Genomic DNA, 21518 nt, shown 5'->3' on the forward strand with positions numbered 1-21518 from the left:
AAGCCCCGCCACTTGGCAGCATCGCAGCCCTCCTTCCATGGCAGCCTCAAGTTTCAGGCTCCCCCTTGTATTTTATTTTCCCCCAAAATTAAATCCCCAACAAATAATCGTGGCCCAGATTTCTCCTCGCTCCAGGAATGAACTGTTGAGAGCCATACCCCTCTCTCTCTCTCTGGATTCCGCACTGTATCTTTCTGCTGCTCTTTTCTCTGAACTTTTTCCCATAAAGTTTCTCGATTCTGATTCACTCCGAACTGGTTGTGCACTTCTCGTTCTCCTCTGGGCTTCTTTCTGATGAATTCGCCCCCTTCGTGATCGGATTCTGGATCGGAGTCGCCGCCGGTATGGCTTTCTCCGAAGGTACGCTTTCACCGGGGGCTGTCATTCGTCTGTTCTCGATTTTCTGATCCGTGCTTTCTGTTTTTCTATATTTTGCAGTGTCCTAAAGGTTTTGGCGTGGCTGGCTCGCTTCGTTCCGGTGAGGATTCTGAATAAGGAATTTAATTTGTAGTTGTTTCGGATTCAGAGGAATGCTCTCTCTCTCTCTCTCTCTCTTCTTGCTGTAAATTCCGATTAACATAGCCAAAATGGATATATGTTTTGTGTGTATAGTAGAATTTCCTTAATAATTTGTATTTCTTCCAAACAGAGGTAGGATCTCTATCGACTTGCCTTTAATTTCAACCCTGTTATTGGCTTACCACTTTTTGCTAAGCTATTTCTAGTGGCTGCACTTCAATGTCATCGGAGCTAGAAGGAGCCTGTCGTTTTATCTCTTATTCGTAAGACAGGATTACATGGACACCTGCTCCTCTGGAGAGGACTTGGTTATCAAGGTAGTATACATTTACATTTCCGTACTGGACTTGGAATTTGGTTGTAGTGCTAAAGTTTCCACTTGTATACACTACCGACTCCTTTCCCTCAATGGATTAATCGCTGCTTATGGCTTGAATTCCAATATTTGCTGCTTTGGCTTTCAACATGTGGTTCATGGTTATCCTTCAACTGCAGACACGGAAACCCTATACAATCACCAAGCAACGTGAACGATGGACAGAGGAGGAGCATAACAGGTTTCTAGAAGCCATAAAGCTCTATGGGCGAGCTTGGCAACGAATTGAAGGTTAATACTTGCTTGCTACTTTGCAGTTCTTCTTTAGTTACTCCATTACGTTATCATTCTTGCATTGGTTGGTAATGACTTTGACCCGCAAGTCCAATCGAATTGATTTCTAGTTAGATTCCATAAATTGATTGTTTGTTATCTCTGTGTATATAGTGTTATCAGCTTACTCTGTTGGATATATGCTGTTGGAATATAATCCAGATAGCTATTTGTTATGTGTATCTTCTCTTAATTAGAAACTTGTTCCTTCTCTTCTTTTTAGTTTTTTTTTTATCTCGTGGTGCGCAGAACATATAGGGACCAAGACTGCTGTGCAGATCAGAAGTCATGCACAGAAATTCTTTACAAAGGTCAAATCAGTGCTTTCTCTCCTAACCTATATGTATATCTTCATTCGTATTGATAGGTCTTGCTGTCAAGTCAACTATGACATTAAACAAAATTTATGATTTAATCAGCCCATTTTTCTTCTCTTTCTGATCTGTGTTTGCTCATGTTGTTTGTGATATGTTCCATTCATGTTTATCAACTTTGGGTTTCTTCTATGTCTACTAATTATCTTGGTTGCTGCTATTGTTACTTACAAGTTGACATGGTTTTAGGAAGTTATGAAATAGGCGGTTATCCATTCACTGAATTATGTTTAGCATATGGTATTATTTTTGTTTGCCAATTGCTCAGGAAATTTGGTTCTTGCTAAAACTTGAAAATCCATTTTGTTCTACTATCTCCTTTGAAATTGAGAGCAACAATGCTGGATAAGCTTATAGACCATTCAAGTAAATCCTATAGGCTAGACATGTTAACTATTGTATGAAGTGGATCTCCTTATAAAGTTATAATATTCTCTCTGTTCCAACACTCCCCTTCCAAGATAAAGGAAAGAAGAAAAACAAACTATATGAAGAGCTTTCTTCATAGAGTGAGGGACAAGGGTATGAAATAATTGTTATTTGATTGCAAGTGGGGACCCCACCTAGTGGGATTAAGGCTTGTATTTTTGTTGATTATAGGTTTTTTTTTTTTTTTTTGGGGGGGGGGGGGGGGGGGGTTAGTTTTGTTCAACATATTTCCACCTCTGCCTAAAGGTCTTTTGTCCTATTGTATGCCTTGGTACATGTATAAAAATTTCTTGTTAGGCAATGCTCACAACATTAGAGGTAATGGGTAAATTTAATAAGTTGATAGTTGATGTTGGAAGATTATAACAATGACAAAAACAACAATCCCAACTTTTAATCCAGCTAAGTGAGATCAAATATATCAATTCTAGGCGTATAGTGATCTCTATCCATGTCCATATATTTGTAAGGCTATTCTACCCTATGTCATGTTTAAGGTTTTTCACCATGTTTTCTTTGGTCCTTTTGCTAGAAACTTTGTTCATTTTATCACTTTCCTCACAGGTGTGTTTATTGAGTTTTTTTTCACATGCCCAAGCCATCTTAATTGCTAGTCTTACTTCTTCTCGTCAATATGTGCCACTCCAAACTTATTACATATAACCTCATTTTTTGTTTTGTCTTTTCTTGTTTGTTTTCACATTCGTTGTCATATCTTCATGTCAATTTCGCTCATATTTTGCACATATTGGTACTTACACTTTCTTACATTCTAAGCCATAAAATGAAGGTGGTCTTATGGAAGCTCAATAAAGTTTTCCTTTTAACTCTAGAAAGAGGTTTTATGATTGCATAAAATACTAGACGCACTTCTCCAATTTACATATTCAGTTTTTGATCTACTCAACTTAGAATTTTTGGATTCCGGGGTATTTCTTCATAATTTAAGTTTATTATTCTCTCTTTTTTTTGTCTCATCCACCAAGACAATAATGTTTGTAAATAGCACAAACCAAGGCATTTCATTTTAGATTTGCTTTCTGGGTTAGGAAAGGGCTTAATGTAGATGTTGATGTAATCCAATTATAATTAAAAGCCTCAATAATTAGCAAAAATTAGGAAAGCCTTAATATCTCCTCCATAAGTCCTAGCACATGTTTTTGCTTGATGGGACATGTCCTTGATAACCTATATTCATGTATTTTAGCTCTTAGTGGTCGCGTCAACAACATACTGGAGTAGAGAGTTTATGCTCGATGAAATGTTTCTTCCTCTAGACTATTCTCAAACTTTGTACCAGCAATTCCACTAATAAAATGACCAAGTAATTGTTGACTATATAGAGCAGTTCTAGAAGTTTTCAAATTGTGTGAATTTAAATGGGAATGATGACTAACTGGTAGTATAAGAGTGAAATGAAGTTTAATTTGAAATTTGAACTTACAATGCATTTCTTGCCTTCTCTTGAGCAAGCATACCAGAAAGCTCTTGAAGTGGGGGAAAGCTTAAAATGGAGTGCTCTTATAAAAAGGCATAAATGGAAAAGCAAGAGGTTCTCAATCCCATCTCCAACTATCCAACTCATGTGATGGGGAAGGCGAAAAAGAAGTTGGTAAAGTTGTGGTTTCTCCATTCAAAGTGTTTTAGGAGTGGTGACTTTGGTCCCTTGCACATATGAGTGCCTAGAAAAGAAGTCATTTAATAGAAGAGGTATTGGAGAAGAAGAATTGAACACATTTGTGATGGTCTCAATGAGCGGTATTGTTTTTCTAATTTGGTGTGAAAATCTTCTTAATTCATTCAGTGATGATTGTCCATGAAGATGATGAAGATTGGCTCCTCAACATAACACATTTAGAACTTATTGCATGCCAAAGGAGACGAAATGCTTCCTAATGATTGATTTAGGCAGTTTTTGAGAACCTAGCCTCCAAGACCATGGTTGAAAAGTTGGAAGTACCTTACCCACAACTCACAACCCCTTCCAAGATTAATTGGTTTAGTAAGGGTGTCACACCCCTTTTATGGGTTGTATAATTGGCCATGAACCCTTATATCACATGGTGTAGCTAACAATTTTCCACTATATTAAACATTATTTATTTAAGGGAACAACAATAATATTCAATAATTAATCCAGACCTAATAATTATCTCGATAGGCAATACAACCTTGAATCTCATCAATGTACAAGGGGATCAGTAATTTCCTTGGGATCTACCCCCAAGTACTTGGTGGAGTGTGATCAAAATATATTAGATCATCTCCTCAAATTGAGAAACTAAAATTCCCATGGCACCATATAGGTAGTTGAATTTTAGTTGCCAGAGTAACCCCTGGACTAACCCCAATGGTTCCAAAACAATTTATATTCACATGGTAATGCCATTAACAAACTTTTCAAAATGATTTTATAAATCCCAGTTCTCAATTTGTTTCCAAATCAACAATTTAGGCATATATATTAAGAAAAAAAATTGAAAACACATATTATGTCAAAATAATTTTCAACATGCATGGGAATGATTTTCAAAGCATACCATTGCAGGAAAAGCCACTCACTTGATCCCTTTGTAGAGAAATTCGACAAATATTTAGTGACTTTGCAATTCTCCCTCATTTCCCTCTAAGTTCTTCCCCCATTTCTGTTCAATTTCCCCCTCCAATTGTTCTGTTCTTAATCTTCAACATCTCGAGTCCTTCTAATTGTTAATCCAATCCTAGGCTAAACCCTAGGTACATGACACTCAGTCAGTTTTTATCTTCTCCTAAATAGCAACATTTGTTAGCCTGCAAAAGGTTGCTCAGATACTTAAAAGGCACTTTTGAATTAGGGTGTGTTTGATTGCATTACCTATAATTTAATTCTACGTAATGATTGTCTAGAAAATAAAAACCACCCCACCCCTTTAGAAAATGAATTCCATGGAAATAATCTTTAAATGCTTGTACCATACACATATTTTCCATAGAAATGTTAAGAATGTTTGATTGCTTCCATAGAAAATATGTGTAATAATTACACATTTTCTATGGTAAATGTGTGCAATCAAACACACTCTTAGGTTTATTTTCACTCCATCTGATCTATCTATTGAGGTTTATATAGATGCAGATCATGCTCGGTGTAAAGTAAGATGCAAATCCACAAGTGGGTTGTGTATTTATCTTGGTAATAATCTCTTAGTTTGGAGTTCCAAGAAATAATCAGTGGTCGCAAGGTCAGTTGGAGAAGCTGAATATAGAGCTCTAGCACAGGGAGTTACTGAAGTTTTGTGTCTAAAGTCTCTATTTGTTGAACTAGGCTATTCATTTTCTAAGATTCCTATCTTCTGGTGGGACAATATGGTAACTAAAGTATTGTTGAAAATCTTGTCTTCCACTCACCCATTAAACATATTGAAATTGATGTTCATTTTGTTAGAGAGAGTTGAAAATGGTGAGGTGGAGATCAGATATATTGTCACACAATATCAAACAACTGGTATTCTCACCAAAGGTTTGCTTAGAGACAAGTTTCTCTTTTTATGTAATAGACTTTGCCTAACATTGTCTCCTAACTGTGCTATTCAAGATGCACTATAGTGGACTTCTAAGAAGGATGATTCAAGAATAATACTCTAGTTTACTCAATAGAAGACTCTCAGATCTACACAAGTTCTAGAGTCTAATTTGAGGGGGAATGTAGAGAGAAATTGTTTTATTTGTCCTGTACAAAGGAATATTAGTTGCACTTCTGTTAAAGTGTAGTTATAGTTCATTTAAGTTTGTTAGTTAAGACTTGTGTGCTTGTCTTTGTACAACTGTCAAGGTTAGTTGTATCCCTAACAAAATCACTTGAGTTCACAGACTATAAATACTCGATTGATTTTTTGTTTATAATGTCAAGAATCATTTTTAGCAAATCTCAATTTCAATTCTCTTTTTAGTTTCTTTCTTTTCCTTCATGGAAGCTCTCGCTTCAAACGCAATCCAAATTTCTTCGAAATTATGATTAAATTATCCTAATCTACAATGGCTTCAGAAATCCTATTTTCTCTTGATTTTTTTTTTTTTCTCTCAAAAAATCAAGTTTTTGGTTGAACAATGAGAAGTTAATTTCTCTATTAGTGTTCAAGAATATTGAGATTTGTTTTTTATGTGGTTCCAATGGATACTTGTCATCTTCTTGGCTAACCTTAGCAATATGGTTGAGGTGTTTTCCATGATTGAAGGAAGAATACTTATACCTTGATGAGAAATGGAGTGGAATACTGTTAATAGATTGAGTCCACAGGCGATTAGCTAGATTAGAAGCTAACCCTTCCAAAGACTTCCTTCCCTATCTACCTATGTTGAAAGCTAGGGCTCGTTAGAAAGAAAACCCTTCGATCTCCTGCACACAGAATATGTTGGGGAAAATATTATTCTTATTACCTTGTAATCGACTACAATAGAGTATTGTCACGTACCTAGACTGAACTATTGTAATAAGGGTGATATTGTAAGGGTACTTGGGTAATAAGGAGGTTAGTTATGGCTGTATCAACTTCTAACTCAGGGGTGTAACCGCTTTTGGCGCCAACTCCCTAGCTATGGACCAATTTAAAAGCAAGGTCCCGGCTCATTTGAAGGCATCAAATATCATTTGAATTTCCCTCTAAATTCTCTCTCTCCCCTTCTTTCTCTTCTTGATCCTTCTCCCCTAACTCTCAATTTCCTTCCTCCTTTCTACAATTCCTGCCTAATTCTCCTCTAAACAAACGAGAATTACCCCAAGTTAGATTCGTGATTTGACACATTGGTATCATAGCACGCTCTTGGCCGATGGTTTTTGGTGATCCAATCGCGATGGTAGACGAAACACGCATGATGCAGATGGAGATGCAGTTGCAGCAAATGACTGCCACAGTGATGGGAGGTACAGAATAGAGTGGGCTCTATGGAAGAGGTGATCAGAGTGGTGGTTGAGAAGAAACTAGAAGATCTCTCAGATCGGTTGCAAGGAGATATGCGCAATCAGATCCGTGAGAAGATACGAGAACACAACAATATGGTTCGTGACCAGATGCAACAGTTCATGTTGATGTTCTTAAGTCAGGCTCAAGTAAGACTATCTCTTGACTTTCCCCCACGAGAGATTGGATCCAATACTTCCGGGTATTGGCACCAATCAGAGAGTGGCTGGATCATCGGAATTGGGGGTTGATCTGGTGATGGTGGGTGATAATGTAGTTGAAAGGAGGCTGGAAGTCCCATTAACTTCCAGCCATTCTGGATTCCTAGTGCCAAAGTTAGAATTACTAGTGTTTGATGAGATGAAACCTCGGTGGTGGATCCGGAGGTGTGAGAAGTAGTTTAATATACATCAGGCGGCGGATGATCAGAGAGTTTCTCTGGCAGTTGCATATTTGAACGATGTGGGAGATGTATGGTTCCAGAGGTGGTCAAGGGTGAGAGATAGTTGTAATTAGGAGGAATTTTTGGGAGGCTTGTGTGAAAGGTTTGGGGAATGGAGGACTGTGGATATAGTGGAGGAGTTTAACAAATTGAACAAGAGTGGGACTGTGCATGAGTATCAGCTCAAGTTTGAAGAGCTGAAGTCACTAATGCTCAATCGGAACCCCTACATGACCAAGGAGTACTTCGTGTCAAGTTTCATCAGTGGGTTGAGTGATGATCTCAGGTCCATGGTGAAGATGATGAGGCCTAGAACTATATAGGAGGCAGTAGAGGATGCCCTGTTGCAGGAGTTAACAGTGGAAACCTTGACGAAGGATCCAAGGAAGGGGAGGAAGCTATGGAAGGGAGAGTGCAAGATAGCACTCATGGTGTTAATTGACAGTGGGAGTACCCACAACTTCATTGATGAAGGGACAACCAAGAGGATGAATTGTGAGTCAGCCAATACTCAACCTCTATTAGTGATGGTAGCCAATGGAAGTAAGGTGCTAAGCCAGTCAACTTGTTTGGGATTTTGTTGGATGATGCAGGGGGGAGCCTTTGAGGCTGTTGAAACTTGGGGGATGTAACATGGTTTTGGGAGTCAATTGGATGAAGGGGGTGAGCCTGATTAGCTTTGACTTTAACAAGATGGAGGTGACCTTGGAGAAAGAAGGCAGAAGGGTGACCCTCCAAGGAAATGTGGAAACTAGAATTTGCAAGATGATCAGGGTGAAACGGTTGTAGAAGCTGTTTAAATATAAGCTGTCCCAAGTGGCTTAATTGTTTTCAATTGAGGAAAGGGAAGAGGTGGAAGATCAAGAAGGGCAGTGCATGATGGTTGTGAGCAACTAGGCATCCTCCCCATGGCAGGTACACGAATTGACTTTGTTAGATACATTACTGAATGAATTTAAGTACTTATTTGCAGACCCTAAGGACTTACCACCTAAAAGACCCTTTGATCATTCCATACCCCTTCCTAACTCAGAACCAGTGAACATCCGGTCCTATAGATACCCACCAAAACTCAAATCAGAGATTGAGAAATCGGTGAAAGAAAAGTTAAACCACTCTATTATCCAACCGAATAGAAGTCCCTTTGCTTCACCCATCCTGTTAGTTAAAAAGAAGGATGGAACTTGATGCTTCTGCATTGATTATTGCTAGCTTAACACCATAACTATCAAAGACAAATTCCCCATTCCCATCATTGAAGACTTACTGGACGAACTTAAACATGCTACACTGTTCTCCAAACTTGACCTAAGGTCCGGATATCATCATATCCGGAGGAACCCAACTAATATACCAAAAGTCGCTTTCAAAACCTACCATGGACATTACGAATTTACAGTAATGCCATTTGGAATAACCAATGCCCCGGCTACATTTCAAGCCTTAATGAACCACATCTTTGAACCCTACCTTAGAAAGTTTGTGTTGGTATTTTTTGATGATATCCTAATCTATAGCCCTACATTTTCTCAACACTTAGACCACCTTAGGACTGCATTTCAAGTTCTTAGATTCAATCAGCTATATATCAAGAAGTCCAATTGTGCATTTGCCCACAAGCAGGTGGAGTACTTGGGGCACATTATCTCGAGTGTTGGGAGTTAGCGCTGATCCTAAGAAGATAACTGCCATGACTTCTTGGCTTAGACCTACCAATGTCAGGGCCTTGAGAGGGTTTTTGGGCCTAACAGGGTATTACAGATGCTTTGTGAAGAACTACGGGATAATCAACAAGCCCCTAATAGAATTACTCAAGAAGGATGGGTTTACATGGGATGAGAGGGCTGAGGGGGCATTTGAATAGTTGAAGAAGGCCATGAGTGAGGTTCGCTGGGGTTACCTGACTTTAACAAGCCATTTACCCTAGAAATAGACGCTAGCAACATCGGAGTAGGGGTTGTCCTAACTCAAGATGGCCATCTTTGGCTTTCCTTAGTTAGGCCTTAGCACCAAGACACCAAGGACTCAACATCTACGATAAGGAGCTCCTAGCTGTACTTATGGCAGGGGATAAATGGAGGCATTACCTAGAGGGGGGGGAGCAGTTTATAATCAAAGCTGACCACGAGAGCCTTAAGTTCCTCCTATAGCAAAGACGACATGCCCACCTGCTGAGGAAGGGCATGGCAAAACTCATGGGGTTTTGTTATGTGATTCAGTACAAAAAGGGGAAGGAGAATGTGGCAGCCAATGCGTTATCTCGATGCCATGAAGAGGGATCAAGTGCGTCCATTATTGCATTGGTGCCTGATTGGTTCCAAGAAGTGGCAGCTAGTTATGAAAAGGGGAAGTGGACAAAGGACCTATTGGAGCAGTTGAGAGTAGATGAAAACAATAGGCCGGGGTACACTATACTCAATGGCTTAATGAGATATCAAGGTCAATTAGTTGTTGGGGATTGTGAAAATCTGAAGAAGATACTCCAAACCTTGCACGGATCCCCCATTGGTGGGCATTCAAGGATTCAAAATACTTACAAGAAGGTTAAACATGTGTTCTACTGGCCTAACTTGAAGATGTTTGTGATGGAATTTGTCCTTAATTGTGATACATGCAAGAGATGCAAGCATGAATCAGTCGCATGACTAGGCCTCCTACAGCCCCTTGGCATCCCAGATTAGGCATGGGCCAATACTACCACGGATTTAGTAGAAGGACTACCTAGGTTAGAAAGGAGAGATTGTATCCTAGTAGTGGTGGACCGGCTTACAAAATTTAGCCATTTCTTGAGCTTGTCCCACTCATTCACTGCTCAAGAAATGGCTAGACTTTTAATGGATAACGTGGTCAAGTTACATGGGGTCCCTCAAATGATTGTCTTTTATAGAGACAATGTGTTCCCAAGTCTTTTTTGGCAAGAGCAATTGAGGTCTCTAGGGTCGAAACTACACATGTCCACAACATACCATCCAGAGATGAATGGCCAATTTGAACGGGTAAAACAGTGCTTAGAGGCTTCCTGCAGCCTAAAGAATGGCACAAGTGGCTGGTATTGGCCTAATGGTGGTATAATTCTAGCCACCATGGCTCCATTAACATGACCCCATTTTAGGCTTTGTATGGCTATAGGCCTAACTACTACTAGCTATTAGTGAGTGGGCCCATTATAGTAGCAATAGTAGATGCCTATCTATAACATAGGCAACACATACTGTAAGCCCTGAAAATAGAGTTGGCTAAGGCCCAAAATCGGATGAAGCAACTAGCAAACAAAAGACGGAGTGAAAGGGAGTTTGAAGAAGGAGATCAAATATACCTTAAGCTCAACCATGCTCACCTCAAATCAATGTCATGACAGCTAGTCTCTAAGCTAAGTCCCAAGTTCTATGGGCCTTACCCCATCATTGCTAGGGTTGGGTAGGTAGCCTACCGGTTACAGTTACCTGAGGGGACACACATCCACCTAGTGTTCGACGTCTCCCTGCTCAAGAAATCGGTTGGGAGCAGTGTGGCCAGCCAAGCCCTTCCCCCTCCTATGGAAGAAGAAGAGCCAACAATTTCTCCTGCAGCCATTCTAGACAAGAGAATCATTTACCGGCAAGGAATTCCCTTAACTCAAGTCCTAGTACAATGGTCAACCCTCCATCTGGACAACAACACTTGGGAGCACCTACTTGAGCTCCTCAAATAGTTTCCCAGATCAGCCAGCCTTTTGCACATTTCTTGAGGACAAGAAATAGTGTGGGAAATTGTCACGTACCTAGACTGAACTATTGTATTAAGGGTGATATTGTAAGGGTACTTGGGTAATAAGGAGGTTAGATATGGCTATATTAACTTTTAACTCAGGGGTGCATTGTACACGCGGGAGTAACCGCTTTTGGCGCTAACTCCCTAGCTGCAGACCAATTTAAAAGCAAGGTCCCGACTCATTTGAAGTCATCGATTATCATTTGAATTGCCTATTCTCTCTGAATTTCTCTCTAAATTCTCTCTCCCTCTCTTTCTTTTCTCGATCCTTCTCCCTTAACTCTCAATTTCCCTTCTCCTTTCTACAGTTCCTGCCTAATTCTCCTCTAAATAGGCAAGAATTACCCCAAGTTAGATCTGTGATCTGACAAGTATTTGTAACATAACCTTAAGAGACTCTTCATAGGAAACGAATCGCAATAAAAGATGGTACTTAAACTTCCCTTTTAGCTTGGTACTTAAACTACCCAACATTCTAAATTATACAAAAAATAAGGCCTTATAGTTGTATTATAAAACTTCCTTTTTATCTTGTGGGTTCTGACACATAAAATGTTGAATGCATTTCTAACTTTAACCGACCTACCTTGATTATATGAGTAACATCCTTAATAATTCTTCTTCATTTTTAAAAAATTAAATTGATATCTTTTTGAGAACAACTTAATCTTCAAGTCTCACCACTACATCCATCCTTGTTAAATAAGATAAGTAAGGGATATTAGTGTAATTAACTTAAAATACTTGTATATATAGTCTCTTGTATTATACACTTTTGATAATACGCACATTATTTTATTCATATGGTATCAGAGCCATTAGACAAACCCTAACCCTAGATCCAGCTGCTGCCGTTGTTGCCGCCAACTGACACAACCACTCACTAACTCTCGGCCGTCCTCGTCGTTGCCCTCTCTGGTCGACACACCTTCTCTAACTATGACCTTACCTCGGCCATCGGCTTTAACACGACCGCACCCTTTCCGGCGTCAACAATCTCTAACTTGCCTCTTTTCGGTTTGGATCCTCGGTCGAATGCCACTTCCTTTTGGGCCAACCGCCACAAATCAGCCAATCTCACTTCGGCTATCGTCGACTTTGGCAGCCCCATCGCTGTTGGCCCTCACCTCATCGTCTTCTCCGGTCTTCTTCTTGCTCCCCTATTAGTTTCATTATGTAGGGTTTTTCCAAACTGGTGATAGATTGAGGACTTTAAATTTTGAATGGGTAATACTATAATTTACTATGAGTTGTGTTTCCATGTTGTACAAGTTGGTTTCATAATATCAACCATGTGATGGAACACGATCATATCAATCATCTTCATTCACCAAAGATGGTGTTGAAACTTTATCTCATCATTCCCTTGCTATAAGGTCACGTTAAAAGCGCATTTGGTGGCATAAAATTTTGGCATATTGCTTTTTGGAATGGATTTATATTGTCAATGTGACTTTTACAAGTCAATTGACATTATGAATGTCACGCCACTTACTTTATTTGGTTGGAATAAGGTGCAATTGATGATGTTGAATAATACTATAATTTATTACCTATTATACAACACAAAGGTTGCTATCCTTTATAAAGACGACATACATATTTCCATGATTGAGAACATCAATCAGTCCACTTTGCCATCCAGTACAAGGCCTTATGGGGTAAATGTTGGATACAAAAACCACCTCCAAACCATGTGTATCAGGCAAGTGCCTAGAGGTACAAAGCTTGCTAGGCCTTATCTGGGCAACTTTAATTTGGTCACAAAGCTTGCAATTGGATTGTGCAACTTTTACAAACACCCCCCTCCCCACCCGATTTAAGTTTGTGTACCAAATTACAGAGGACTAGAGATAATAACAAACTTAAAACACACCACGCACTGAGCTTTTGAGATTGTTATAGTTTGAGAAGGCGAACCTGTTACGAAATTGGATTGACAACAAACCAAGATCAAACCAACAACCACACACGAACACAAAATTTTATGTAGAAAACCCAAATGTGCTTCTCCACGAACAGTAATATCCCGAATAAAATGATATCGCACATCAATGTGCTTCGTTCTCTCGTGAAATATCTGATCTTTAGTGAGGAAAATAACATTTTGACTGTCACAATAGATCGAATTGTCTTGAAGATTCTCACTAATTTCATCAATCAACCATTTAAGCTAAATAACTTATTTAATGGCTTCAGTAATTGCCATATATTCTGCTTTTGTAGTAGACAAGGCAACGGTGGACTGTAAGGTAGCTTTCCAACTGATAGCACAACCACCAATGGTGAAAACATACCTAGTAAGCGATCTTCTCTTGTTAGGATCACCTGCAAAATCAAAATCAACAAAACCAATAACTCCATCTCTAGTATTTTCGAACTATAAATAGGCATCAGCGGTATCACGCAAATATCGGAGAATCCATTGGACTGCTTTCTAATGTTCTTTACTAGGGCTAGCCATGTATTTACTAACCACGCTCACTGCATGAGCAAAATTAGGGCATGTACAAACCATAGCATACATAAGACAGCCCATTGCTAGAGTATGTAATTTTCGACATCTTGTCAATTTCATCATCTAATTGAGGAGATAATCTCGATGAAAGCTTAAAATATGCAGCTAATGGAGTACATACAGGTTTAGCTTTTTACATATTGAATTTAGTCAAGACTTTCTCAACATATCCCTTTTGATTTAGATACAATTTACTTGGCTCCCTGTCTCTTGAAATTTGCATTCTAAGTATCTTCTTCGCTGCTCCCAAATCTTTCATCTCAAATTCTTAGTTGAGCTGAGCTTTCAATCTCCTTATCTCATCCTTATCCTTCGATGCTACTAGCATATCATCAACATATAGAAGCAAATATATAAAAGATCCGCTTTTGTTTCTTTTAAAATAGACACAACTGTTATAACTGCATCTATCAAAATTGTGCTTAATCATAAAGGAATCAAACCTTTTATACCACTGCCGAAGAGATAATTTCAGACCATATAGAGACTTTTTCAACAAGCACACGTAGTCTTCTTTGCTTGGAACTTCAAAACCCTCTGGTTGTTGCATATAGATATCCTCGTCAAGATCCCCATGTAAGAATGCTGTCTTAACATCCAACTGTTCCAGTTCAAGATCTTGAATAACCACAATACCAAGTAGTGCCCGGATGGAATTGTTGTTTCATAACTGGGAAAAATACGTTTGTGAAGTCTACATCTGAAACCTGATTGTACCTTTTCGCTACAAGTCTAGCTTTGTATCTTGCTTTTTTAACTCTTGGTGTACCTTCTTTCTTCTTGAACATCCATTTGCACTTAACTGTTTTCTTATCCTTAGGTAGTTTTGTTAATTTTCAAGTACCGTTTTTGTGTAAGGATTCCATCTCTTCATGTATTGTAGTAATCCATCTCCCAAATTCAACACAACTAACTACTTCAGAATAAGTGGAAGGCTTTTCACTGTAGTTAATATCTTTAGCCACACTCAAGGCATAGGCAACAAGATCAGCTTCAACATACCTTTGAGAATGTTTGATATTTCTTCTGGGTCTATCCTTAATAATACAATAATCTGATGGACCGACATTTTCTTTTGGGCTTTTGACTTAGTTTGAGATGACGACGGCTCAGATGTTTAACTATTGTTGATTTCAAGCTTCACCTGAATATCAGAACTCTGGCTATCTGTAGGGTTAGATACTTTTGCACACAAATCACGAAGTATAGCAATTTCATCAAAAATAGCATCTTTACTAATCACAACTTTAGACGCTTCTGGATTCCATAACTTATAAGCCTTAACACTAGATTTATAGCCAAGGAAGAGACACCGTTTAGACCTTGGTTCTAATTTTCCATTATCAACATGAACAAATGCAGAACATTTAAAAATTTTTAAATCACAATAACTTGCAGGAGTTCTTAACAATAACTCTTCTAGAGTTTTCTTGTCAATAGCAAACGAAGGAGACTGATTATCCAGAGAACATGCCATATAAGCAGTATCAACCCAAAAAGACTTGGATAAACTGAAATTAGATAACATACATCGTACCTTTTTCATTAAGGTTTTGTTCATCCGCTTGGCTACACCATTTTGCTGTGGCGTACTTGGAACTGTTAAATGCTTTAAAATCCCTTTTTCCTTGCAGAAATAATTAAATTCACGTGAACAAAATTCTAAACCATTATCTGTGCGAAGATGCTTAATCTGTCTGTCGATTTGTTTCTCAATCATAATCTTCCATTGGTTGAAAGTAGCAAAAACTTCAGTCTTCTATTTCAAGAAGAATACCCAAACTTTTCTAGAAAAATATTGATGAAAGTCAACATATATTTAGAACCACCTGCAGAGGGTATTTTGGCTGGACCCTAGAGATAAGAATAGATATAGTCCAATATACCTTTTGTATTGTGAATGGCTTTAGTAAATTGAACCCGTTTTGCTTACCGAATTTGCAGTGCTCACAAAATTTTAATTTTCCAGTACTGTGCCATTCAAGAAGTCTTCTTTTGTTCAATTCAGCCATACCTATTTCACTCATATGTCCAAGATGCATATGCCATTATTGAGTAATATCGATATCAGATAAATAAGAAGTAGAAACATAAGCATCACCTGTAACGGTAGAACCCTGCCGAACATATAATCGACCATATTGTTTTGTACCTTTTAGCACAACAAGAGAATTTCTACTGACCTTAATAACTCCACCTTCACTAATGAACTTGTACCCATTCAAATCAAGAGTACTCAATGAAATAAGATTTCTTTTGAGATCGAGAACATGTTTGACATCAGTGAAAGTTCGAACGATATCATTGAACATCTTAATTTTAACTATTTTAATGCTAACAATTTTACAAGAAGAATTATTACCCATTAACACATCACCAGAATTCAGAGTTTTATATGTCAAACACTAATCCCTATTAGGAGATATATGAAATGTGCATGCTGTGTTGAGGATCCAATATTCACTAGGTTTAATAACCTCATTAGATACCACCATAAGTTCCCCATCATATTGTTATTTTCAACAATATTGGTTTCTCTTGAAATTTCTAGTTGTTTCCCTTTTTGGTCAAAATTTTCTCTCTTAAGTTTGTTTTGTAGCAGATAACACTCCTTTATGTGTCCTTTCTTCTTATGGTAATTACAAATATTTTGTTTGTTTCTAAACTTGGATGTACTTTTCCCTCTACCACAAGAATTTCACAAGAATTTCTATCTTCTGTTTTTCCTCTAATCAACAGATCCTCCCCAATTCAGAAGTCCCCAATAATTGCTTATCAATTTTTTCTTTCAAAAATAAAGCATCATAAACTTCATCTAGGGTGAGAGTATCCCGACTATAGAGTATGGTGTTTCTAAAAGTTAAATACAAGGTCGGTAGAAAGCATAACAAAATTGGATCAAAATCCTCATCATCATATTTAACCTCCATGCTTTCCAAATTAGAAACAATTTCTTTAAAGCTATTAAATGACTCTTAATAGACGTGCTTTCATCCATTCGATGAAAATATAACTTTTGCTTTAGATGCAACTTACTGGTTAAGCTCTTTGTCAAACACAATTGTTCTAATTTCAACCATAGTGCGACAATAATTTTTTCTATCAAAACATCTTGCAAAATTTGATTTGATAAATGCAGATATATATGAGATAAGGCCTTACGATCCTTACGTTGTTTTTCCTCAATGCTCCATGATTGTCGCATTTTTTCAAAGCCCAAAAGTGCGTCTAAATCCATTTATGCCAAAATTGCATGCATCTTAATCTAGCATAGCGAAAATCTAATATTTCGGTCTAACAAAGGAATATTGTACTTCAATGTAGCCATCAAATAACCCCGAATAATATCAAAATAATTTAAATAAGAAACCCAATTGAAAACGAATCAAAAATATCGAATTTGGGCCAAATTTGGGCAAAAAATAGATCTGAAACTGGGCTGACAGATCTGTCAAATTTGGAGTGGATCTGGTCCCTATGTGTTAACAGTGGCCTGACCAAATCCGATGTGGTTTCGAATCCACATGGTCGGATCTGAACCAGATCTGGCAAGGATTTGGGTTTGCTGAAATTGTGGCCTGCAACAATGGAGAAACCCAATCAACGGCGGTGGCTGAACGACGGCTCAAATGGCCGGTAGAGATGTTGGCGGCCGATGGTGCTGGAGGTGAAGGCTGTCGGCGACAACGGCAAAGTTAGTGATGGCGGAAGGAAAGCGAACATGTAGTTGAAAATAAACAGAGAAGAATAGGCCGCGAGATGGAAGGATGGAGCAATCAGCGATGGTGGCTAATAGCAAGGCGACGGTCGCAGTTTAACCAATAAACAAAGGGCTTTGATAGTAAAGAAGCCCCAAACGACGGATCAAGGCCACGCGAACATGCAGTGGCGGTGGCGGTCGAACAGCGATGGATCTGGTGGCGACTAGGGCTGGGTAACTTTAAAGTTGAAGAAGATGATGCAGATGTGTAAATCCAACGGCTGTGATCTGCCAAACGTTGATAGTTTGATCTAATGGCTCTGATACCACTTTGTTACGAAATTGGATTGACAACAAACCAACAACTACACATGAACACATAATTTTATGTGAAAAACCCAAATCGAGAAAAATCATGGGCAGAAAGAATAAAATATCACTAACTAAATATTGGTAGTACAAAAGTGATATTGTCACACATACTCTGTGTAAATATTCATGTGACCTGTGCGCCTATTTATAGATCTAAAATCATCTATGGATGTACACAAGAAATTATATCCTGATTAGAAAATGATGCATGAGGATATTCCTCTAGATGAGATAAATCTCACATAAAATCAAATTTGACAACATTATAATCATAGTTAAATTTGAAGTTATAATCACGGTTAAATTAAGAAACTCAATCACATATGAATAAGGATTTTGAGTCATAATTATCAAAAAACCCCATAGGTGGGGTTATTAGATGCCATACCCTCTGGAAGGAGGTCAAAGATAAACATCCTAACAAAAATAATGGAAAATCTTGAAATAAATATTCTTCTTCTCTAGAATTATTGGACGAGATTGTGTGTGAGATAGGAGGTCAAAAATTTCATACTGCATCCTTAATTTTGAGACAACTAAGAGAAAACTTCAGAACGTACAATTTGACTCTATTTCATTTAGATAGAAAGACCAAATGTAACTGAGTACTGCCTGCTTATGGAGCATGTCTTGTAATAATAAGGCACAATAGCTTGAAAGTTGGATACTACTTCCTGAAGGTCTGTCCCAAAAGTTGATAGATATGCCTGGTTTGGCATGGTGCCTTGAGAGGATATTGATAATGTGTTATCGTATGCAAAATTAAAGCATATTGATGAGTTTTCTTCAGATCAGGTTGAATTTTAAACAGTAAGGTGCTTTCTCTGCAAAAGTGAACTTTATCCACATGTTTCTTAACTTGGGAGGCTCTCTTCTAAATATAGCACCTTTATTTTTAGTCGAACTTCTTTGCAACAAACATAGGCCATACTGTAAGGTGATATTTCTTTTCTTTCAACTTCAATGAGATGAAATCTCTAAAGACAATTTGCATCATGTTTATATGTTGACAGTTCATTCCGTAATAAAAACCATATGCTGAGTCATTGTTTTGTTAAATTTAGATATATATATATACTCTACATGCAAGAAACCCAAGCAATCCAAATTAATTATGTTTAACAGTGATTTTCTCTTTGTGACTCAAAGTATTCATTTACATGAAATTTTGTCTATGCTTTCAAGTATTAACAACTGTTTTTTGCCTGCAGTTGGAGAAGGAAGCTCTTGTTAAAGGAGTTCCAATTCGACAAACTTTTGACATAGAGATTCCTCCTCCACGCCCAAAAAAGAAACCAAGCAATCCTTATCCTCGAAAGACTGGTGGAGGATCACTCACACCACACGTGGGAGCTGCAAAGGATGGAAAAAAATTGTCGCCATCTTCTCTCTCTGCTGGTAAACAAATACTGGACTTGGAGAGACTACCACTTTCTCAGGTATATCTCCCTTTTGTCAGCAGTCTCTCTTTTTAATTCCTTTGTGATTTAAGGTACCTTTCCTTGTTTACTCTTCAGTGCATTATTTTTTCTTTTTCATTCCAAATTTCTGATATCCTCCAGCCTATTTATCATTATTAGAAATGTGGCGGAGATGTAAATCCAGTAAATGCAAAAGAAAACCAGGATGATGGAAACTACTCTGAAATTTTATCCCTTTCTCAAGAAGCTCAAGATTCTGTGCCAACACCAGGCACTTTTAGGGAGTTTGTGCCAATGATGGTGAGTACCCAGGATGAAACAAAAGAATCTTATGATACTGTTGAACCTAATGGAGCACATAATGCGTCAAACTTCAAAAGTTCTAACTTTTCACATCAGAAGTTTTTTCAAGGCATGAAAACAGATGAAATGAGCAACCCTGAAAACGTTGGGCCATTGCTATCGAGTGATCTACAAGCAACACAAAGCTATCCCAGACATGTTCCTGTGCATGTTCTAAATGGAAACCTAGGAATGAGCACCCACAATGTTTCTCCAGATTTGGCATACCAAGAATCCAAATTTCACCAAATTGGAGAAACTCATGGACTACCTAACCTATGTAATCCATCTGCATCTGCAATCACAGAACATCAGATTAGTGCATCAAGATCTTCTGTATATCAATCATTTCCTCCTTTCCATCCTCTTTTTGGCCATATCTGCAACAATGAAGATGAGTACCGATCTTACCTTCATCTTTCCTCCTCCTTTTCAAGTCTTATTGTAACAACCCTGCTACAGAATCCAGCAGTCCATGCTGCAGCAAGCTTTGCAGCTTCATTCTGGCCTTGCACAAATATGGAAGCTTCTGCAGATTCTCCTGTGGGCACCTTGGGAGGTTTTCCATCAAAGCCAATGAATGCAGCTCCTAGTACAGCAGCTATTGCTGCTGCTACAGTTGCGGCTGCAACTGCATGGTGGGCAGCTCACGGAATGCTGCCCATGTGCAGTGCTTTTCAGCCTGCCTTTTCTTGTACTCCATCTGCAACTACAATTCCAGTAGATGCTAGTGTTGCAGCAGGCAACAATGACAAGAGAGAGAGAGCTCCTCATGATCTTTCCTTGCAAAATCAACAGCTGGACCCAGAATATTCTGAAGCTCTTGACGAACAGCATTCTGCTTTGAAATTGCCAAGTATGTCATCATCAGAATACGAGGAAAGTGAAGGCGCAAAACCAAATGCTACAGTAGCTGTTGCTGATCATGAGGAATCTGCTACAGTAACTGGGCTCCATGATTCAAACAAGATGAACAGCAGAAAGCAGGTGGATCGTTCTTCTTGTGGTTCCAACACGCCTTCAAGCAGTGAAGTAGAGACAGATGCTTTAGAGAAGTCTGGCAAAGACAATGAAGAGTCAAAAGAACCTGATGTAAGCCATACAACTGGTGACTGTAACAATCGTCGCAGTAGAAGCATCAGCTGTACAGATTCATGGAAAGAGGTCTCTGAAGAGGTAAATACAAAATAATTGTGTATATGAAGGAATCCTACTATACTATTTTCTCACTCATTGTTGCTTCTGATCTTGCTGTACTTCCAGGGCCGGTTAGCTTTTATGGCACTCTTCTCTAGAGAGAGATTGCCACAAAGCTTTTCACCGCCTCATGATCTGAAGAACAAGGAGTATCAGAAGAAGAATGGTGAAAAGGACAAGCAGAAGACGGATGAGAAGGCGGAAGATGCATCACTGCTGGACCTTAACAGCAAGGCAGCAGTTACTACTTGTAGCCATGAGGCAGTGGAGAATAAGGTCGTCTTGAGAGGTGAAGAGTGCATGCTGAGAATGGAGATTGGGCTGGGAAAGCTCAAGGCGCGGCGAACAGGGTTCAAACCATATAAAAGGTGTTCGGTGGAGGCCAAGGAGGGCAAGATGGCAATTGTGAGCAACCAAGGTGAAGAGAAAGCCTCCAAGAGAATACGGCTAGAAGGGGAAGCTTCCAGTTGATGACTCTTTGTGATTATATTCATCATCATGCAATTTAGAGAGGAGACCTTTCTTGTTGCATGTAATTTTTATTGTGTCCGCAGCTTCCACTTTCTCCCATTATGGTTTAATTTGTCCAAAGTCACGAAACTTGTCGTGTAGGTGTGTGTGTACCATACATTTTATCTGTACTCTCTTTTAAAACCTTGCACGTATTTGCAAACTATATTGAGAAGACTGGAAATTGTCTAGAAATGAACGTCTTTTCACTCCAAATAAAAGTATGTGTTCTCTTCATTCAAGTCACTTCTTTTATATGAATTTTCACTTATCGTCTATTTATGTTATCAAATTATTATAATTATGTCTTGCATGGTACTCTTACTATCCTAATTTTGTGAATGTTCTCTTAAAAGAC

The 21518-nt window shown here is 38.5% G+C and overlaps 1 protein-coding gene across 7 annotated transcripts; it reads left to right on the forward strand.

The window, feature by feature from the left end:
* The first annotated feature begins 92 nt into the window (after window positions 1–92).
* On the forward strand, window positions 93–21402 carry LOC127786680 (protein LATE ELONGATED HYPOCOTYL). Of its 7 annotated transcripts, none has more exons than XM_052314242.1 (8): window positions 93–360; window positions 439–478; window positions 650–836; window positions 1015–1126; window positions 1418–1479; window positions 18902–19129; window positions 19271–20629; window positions 20717–21402. In XM_052314242.1, the coding sequence occupies exons 3-8, from the start codon at window positions 798–800 to the stop codon at window positions 21119–21121; spliced, it is 2205 nt and encodes a 734-aa protein (XP_052170202.1). In that variant the 5' UTR covers window positions 93–360; window positions 439–478; window positions 650–797; the 3' UTR covers window positions 21122–21402. The 7 variants fall into 7 exon arrangements, with proteins under 7 accessions (XP_052170202.1, XP_052170203.1, XP_052170201.1 ...); XM_052314243.1 differs by having other exon boundaries at window positions 716–836; XM_052314241.1 differs by having other exon boundaries at window positions 726–836.
* Window positions 21403–21518: the final 116 nt, after the last annotated feature.

Source organism: Diospyros lotus, chromosome 12, assembly GCF_014633365.1.
Source record: "Diospyros lotus cultivar Yz01 chromosome 12, ASM1463336v1, whole genome shotgun sequence".
In the NCBI taxonomy this organism is placed as follows: Eukaryota; Viridiplantae; Streptophyta; class Magnoliopsida; order Ericales; family Ebenaceae; genus Diospyros; species Diospyros lotus.

Excerpts from the sequence above, each read along its gene's own strand:
- LOC127786680 (XM_052314242.1), top strand. The coding sequence starts at position 798 with ATGGACACCTGCTCCTCTGGAGAGGACTTGGTTATCAAG. Across the intron at positions 1,127-1,417 it reads AGCTTGGCAACGAATTGAAG|AACATATAGGGACCAAGACT; the intron begins GTTAATACTTGC and ends CGTGGTGCGCAG. Across the intron at positions 1,480-18,901 it reads CACAGAAATTCTTTACAAAG|TTGGAGAAGGAAGCTCTTGT; the intron begins GTCAAATCAGTG and ends TTTTGCCTGCAG.